The sequence below is a fragment of the Centroberyx affinis genome, unplaced genomic scaffold (assembly GCF_046629955.1).
Source record: "Centroberyx affinis isolate AG114_WGS23_722 - 3 ecotype Tasmania unplaced genomic scaffold, CSIRO-AGI_Caff_v1 ptg001952l_1, whole genome shotgun sequence".
In the NCBI taxonomy this organism is placed as follows: Eukaryota; Metazoa; Chordata; class Actinopteri; order Beryciformes; family Berycidae; genus Centroberyx; species Centroberyx affinis.
In genome coordinates, this window is record NW_027280309.1 from 56,726 (window position 1) to 62,691 (window position 5,966).

Consider the following 5,966-nt stretch of genomic DNA (forward strand, 5'->3'; position numbering starts at 1 on the left):
GGTCCGATAAGGCCCACTCAGCAAAAGAGAAATAACAGTAGGTAAAACAGAAGTAAAATAGTCATAATCATACAAATTGGTAAAAAAAAAAAAAGTTGAAGTACACTCCATGAGACCACTGAGTTCCTCCATCACAGTGAAGCCTAAATGGACAGAGCACAATGGAAACCAGTGGACCTAACTGCCCATTTTGTAGTTTGACACTTAATAAAACCTGTGCAATACATGAATCTTTAAATCATGAAAGATGAAACAGCTGAAGGATTAGATCAATTAATTTCCAGTCCTTTTTAGATAGTTAAAAAGAAACATCAAATAAATGAATGGATAGAGCCCATAAAGAAGAAGAAAAAGCATTCCTTTGTCTCGCATGATTCATTCAAATTGCATTTTCCATGAATATGAATTTAATTTTACTTAAATAGTCTCACCTCTATTTATGTAAACATCTATTAAATCTATTATCTTAAAGCTTTGAATCTGCTCTTTGATCGTTTTCAAGGGAAGAAAAGAGAAATACTGGGCAAATCCTGGTTAGTTTACTGACTTCTATCACATAACATCAGCATTGCAGGGGAAAACTGGAAATTTGATCAGGTCTTTTGTACTCTTATGTTTTCATAAAATCATTTTATTCAGTCTAGACTAAGCCTTTGAACCCTCCCACTGTTTTCCTTGGACTACTAACCTATGCCTAAAGAGCCTACATTGTGTGTCAGTTGGTTATACACTGTCAGGCATTACTGTCTCTGCTCTCACACCCATTCTGTTTGGCACTGATTCTCACATTTCATGTTCAGTTCACTTGCCAAAATTGAATTCAATATTTGATTTATTTTTGGTTTCCTACACCCAAGAGGACAGGATCATTTTCCCAGTGGTTTGCTGCGGTCCCTGTAGTTGTATTTAACCCAAGAGACTAGCAAATATTTTCACAGTATTGTTGTGATTGTTTTTATTTATTCCTTTGCAGCTTCAGTAAGATTCATCATGATCTCACTCTGTGGTAGCTGGTTAGCTCTACACCACAAAAACAAACATAGACGACAAATGTATATCTGGCAACACTCCAACAAAATATTGATCATTCCCAAAATACTCCTCTTGATATTTTTCACCATTCCCCAATATTTCATGTTTGTGTTGCTGTTTCTTCCTCATAATTCTAACCTTATAAGCTCAACAGTGAGATGTTGAGATGTCTCTTGGCAGGTTGACAGTCCACAATATCCTTACTTGGTTTTCATCTGGCAGAAAGAAGGATCTGTCCCATGACACACATAACTGAATTTTTCGTAATGCCAAAATATCTCTGAAGAAAATATGTTGCGTAGGCATACCAATTTGAACTCTCTCTGTGTCCACGGATCTGGCTCAGTCTCATCTGTTTTTGTTTTTATTACCTTTTAAACACTGACCACAGCAGCTTTATTTTCATTGAAGATAGAAACAGCTAAACCACAACCATCCAAGCGTCTTCTTGATCACAAAGAGAACATGAACTCAGGAGACGTGGAACAAAACACCCTCCACACCTAACTGTCCCCACACTACCCTCTGACTCAGGGAGCCACATGATGGTGCAGCGCTCTCTCTGCAGAAAGACTGTGCCTCATGGTCAAATGACGTCCTTGTTCCTAGTTCACCTGGAGCTATGGTTCATGTGTTGTTTTCATGTGATCCATCAGCAGTATATACAGGCCTTCATATCAGTGCACAGACTGAGCTCAGTGTGCAGATCAGAGGCTCACTGAATTTATTACAAAATTCCCCTGACTGGAAAGATGATCAGTCACTATATTGTGATTTAACTAGCTAAATGAAAGCCATTGTGAAAACCGCAACAGCTAATGGCAGTTTGAAGAACTGATGCTGGGAAAAGGACCTAGAGCACACCTAAGTCCCAATAACATAATTAATCCCATCCACCACTACAAAGAAAGGAAACATAGACAGACATTTCTCTGTTTTGAACATAAGCAGCTCCTGTAACTAGATGCGTAGTGATAAAACAGCTGTTCAGAGAACACATGCACTGTGCATCAGAGAGAGAGATAATATGCACTTGTGTCTACTCACGTGTCAGGTCAGGAGCTTAGTTTGGGTGCGGTTTACATGACCACACATATGAAGGGCATCCTTTGCTCACAGACACAACAGAAACATGGATTATTCTGCACATTTTTTCTCCAGGTTAATAATATTGCAAATGTCACAAGTTCTAAAAGAGCAGTTCACTGTATGTTTGCCATGCTTTGTTCAGCTGAAAAGGACTTCATTTTGAGTCACAAACACTTCTTTGTTCCAGATTACTTTGACTTGTGCATGACTTAGGTCCTTGCAGAGAAAATTTAACAAGAAGAGTCAGGCTCAACACTATTCTTCCTGCTGAATTTGACCCCTTGACTTTCCAGACCTCACAAATGTTTCAGCTCTTTTAAACACACAGTCTTCTCTAAGAGGAATCATCTAAACGCTACTGAAAAGAAATCTAAGAAAATTAAGGTAAAATTTCTGCAATCTCCTTTGTGGTCTAACCATCACCACTTCCAAAACATAGTTTCAAAATTTAACACACAAGAGTTTAGTTCCAAAGCACTACATTTTAGTAAAAAACGTTATCTGACGACTTCAGTATTTCAAAAATAAGTCAGCTGTTTCTATTTTTGTAAGCTTAAGGCATAACTTGAATAATAATAAATAGTGAGTTGGACTTTCATGCCAGCAATCATTTTCTACAGGTACAGGTGTCACATTTCAAATGGTGCAGATCTCATTTTGGAATAAAATACTTCATATATAACTTCTTAGTAGAATTACTGTTGCTTATTCAATATGATGGGTCATATATATCCAGTTTCCCCACAGAGGTTAAGTCATTGAATATTATTTATTTTTTTACAGTAAAGGCAAATTATTAAACTATAATGTTCATTTTTTTCCTATGTTGTTCTACTCCTCTGTGTATAAGTATGCAGAGGGGTGTTCTCGTTTTGCACGCTGTTGTCAGTACATTGGGGAAGTGATGCATGTTAAATCATTGCCAAATATTCAAATGACCACAAAACATTTTTTAGAAGTGGCAGCTTGTTGGCACAAATTGAGCAAGCCATTAATTTGCTAGTAGTTTTCTTAATGATTGTTTGCAATTTCTTTCAAAGATGTATGTATGCATGTAAGCCAGCCTTCCTCGAAATATTATCTGTGTTTTTGTTTTTCGTTTTTTTTTTTTAATCAGAAGACCAGAAATCAAAGAAGGGGTCAAATTCATCCAAAATTTGTAACTTAATGTCCTCTTGCAACAGTCACTGTCGTGTTACCACCATGGAAAGGGATTCTACCTTGGCCGTGGAAGCAGGCTCTGATCAGAGGTAATTCGTTTCACAAATCTTATTTAGGCTACAGGTCATGCACCAGGTTGAATGAGTCTACTGTGCGTTCGTTAGCAAGGACCGAGCAGAAGTCTGGCAGATGTAATCCTGACAGTGTTGCGTAAAAGTGTCCATAACCACGACAGAGCAGTAATTTGACCATTTAGCCTAATGTAAAATGATGACCCGGACTTTTGTTCCGTCAAAAGCCATTTGAAACATCATGCTCGATTAGACAGAACTGACACAACGGTCGTGGACTAGCCTACATCAAATTTATTTCAGTAAGAGAAAAAAGAATAATCAACGTTCAAACCAAAAAATCACCGTTCTGCATCACCAATATTCACGATTTTATTTATTCCGAGAGTGTGTGCGGGTATTAATTAGTAGGCTAGCTACATTAATTTGGCAGTAGCCTGTCTGTGACCATGGGCCAGTTGACATTTGAATGAGAGGAGGAGTCATATAACCCCTGAAGCCCTTAAGCAGCCACTGTCACTTTGTGAGTTGGAAAAGCAGTTCACAAACTCTGATTCCCTAGATATCACCGTTTCTCCCGGTTACTGTCAAGCAGCCGGGATATCCCACACTCACTGAAGGAGCTCTAGGGATGGAGGCATAACAGGCGCATTTTAGGATTCAACAGATATTATGTAATTTGAGAGCGATCCCTTGATGGGGAAGATTTGTATGGATCTCCGTGCTGAGATGAGTTGTGTCGATCGGCAAGGAGCAGCTTTGTAGTGAAGAGACTCACAGGGACAAACTTCCCGGACTGCGAAGGTGCGTTAGGCTCATTTAGGGCAGTTTTCCCTGACAGTTGAGAAGTTATACATCTACTTCGTTGCTGTATTTCTCCGATGGCTGAATTGATTTTTAATAATCAAAAGGATTATTATGGTAATGCTTCATGGACATTTCAAATATCACCCGGAACGGTCAGCATGTTAGTGGGATCAACAACTAATTCAATAGCTGCTCAGACAAATCTCTTGATATCAGACCCGGCTGTGGTGCAACGTCAAGTGTGATCGTTGTGATTGCAATAGTTAATGGTAAAGACTCAACCGAACCACAACGAAAACCTGATAGAACGTTTATTTTTGCTGCACCCAGTTTATCACTGTGCTGCAGTAAAGGCCAAGACAACCGCCCCGGAAACCAGGGAGTCATCTACAAGTCAGACAGGGACATGGACTTGGACATTTTCAACGGGTCCCTGCATGACCCCATCATGCACCATATGGAACTGAGCTTCCAGACCATGTATTCCGGGGAGAACGGGACGAATTCCACAGCTGGGGAGCAAAACTCAATGGACTGCGTGCAGATCCGCATCCCTCAGGAGCTTTTCCTGACGCTGGGGCTGATAAGCCTGGTGGAGAACATCCTGGTGGTGCTGGCCATCATTAAGAACCGCAACCTGCACTCGCCTATGTACTACTTCATCTGCTGCTTGGCCGTCTCCGACATGCTGGTTAGTGTGAGCAACGTGGTGGAAACAATATTCATGCTTCTCAACGACCACGGCCTGCTGGACGTCCACCCGGGCATGCTGCGCCACCTGGACAACGTCATCGATGTCATGATCTGCAGCTCCGTGGTGTCGTCGCTCTCCTTCCTGTGCACCATCGCGGCGGATCGCTACATCACCATCTTTTACGCGCTGCGTTATCACAGCATCATGACCACGCAGCGCGCCGTGGCCATCATCGTGCTGGTGTGGCTGGCCAGCATCACGTCCAGCACGCTCTTCATCGTTTACCACACCGACAACGCCGTTATCGTCTGCCTCGTCACCTTTTTCTGCACCACCCTTGTGTTCACCGCCGTGCTGTACCTGCACATGTTCATCCTGGCGCACGTGCACTCCCGGCGCATCATGGCCTTCCACAAGAGCCGCCGGCAAGCCACCAGCATGAAGGGAGCCATTACCCTCACCATCCTGCTCGGGGTCTTCATCTTATGTTGGGGCCCTTTCTTCCTCCACCTCATCCTCATTCTCACGTGCCCCACCAGCCCGTTCTGCAACTGTTTCTTCAGAAACTTCAACCTTTTCCTCATTCTCATCATCTGTAACTCGCTGATCGACCCGCTCATTTACGCCTACCGGAGCCAGGAGCTGCGTAAAACCCTGAAGGAGCTGGTTCTGTGCTCCTGGTTCTTCGGTATGTGACATCGTGTACATTCAGGAAGAAAACGCCGCAAACAAGATGATCAACGATGTCATCAATCTCTTCTTCCTGAATGTATACTGTGTCAGAAACTGAAGTGTTAAGTCGTGATTGATGTAGCCTATGCATGTACCGGCTGATGATGTCCACATGCCCATGAGCGACATTATACATTAGGCTACATAGCAGACCTGTGTGTATCTAAATCTTTAGGATATTGACATTTGTTTAATGACATAACTTTAATTTGCAGATTTAGATAAAGTTGCATAACCCCCAGTGGAGCACATGTAACCGCTGCATTCACAAGTTCCTGCACTGTAACACATATCCATCTCGGCAAGTCATATAACCTAGTATTGACTCTTACTATCTTGATCTTATTTTCTTAAAACAAGTGGGAAAAAAATACCAATAG

At 41.7% G+C, this 5,966-nt stretch overlaps 1 protein-coding gene across 1 annotated transcript; it reads left to right on the forward strand.

Annotated features, from left to right (window-relative positions):
• Nucleotides 1-3,324: 3,324 nt before the first annotated feature.
• On the forward strand, nucleotides 3,325-5,550 carry mc1r (melanocortin 1 receptor). Its single transcript, XM_071530662.1, has 2 exons — nucleotides 3,325-3,371; nucleotides 4,509-5,550. The coding sequence occupies exons 1-2, from the start codon at nucleotides 3,325-3,327 to the stop codon at nucleotides 5,548-5,550; spliced, it is 1,089 nt and encodes a 362-aa protein (XP_071386763.1).
• The last annotated feature ends 416 nt before the right edge of the window (nucleotides 5,551-5,966 follow it).

What these genes read in the sequence shown, in the direction of transcription:
- mc1r (XM_071530662.1), top strand. Translation starts at nt 3,325, where the DNA reads ATGGAAAGGGATTCTACCTTGGCCGTGGAAGCAGGCTCTGATCAGAG. An exon ending in GAAGCAGGCTCTGATCAGAG is followed by an intron (nt 3,372 to 4,508) that starts GTAATTCGTTTC and finishes ACTGTGCTGCAG; the next exon opens with TAAAGGCCAAGACAACCGCC.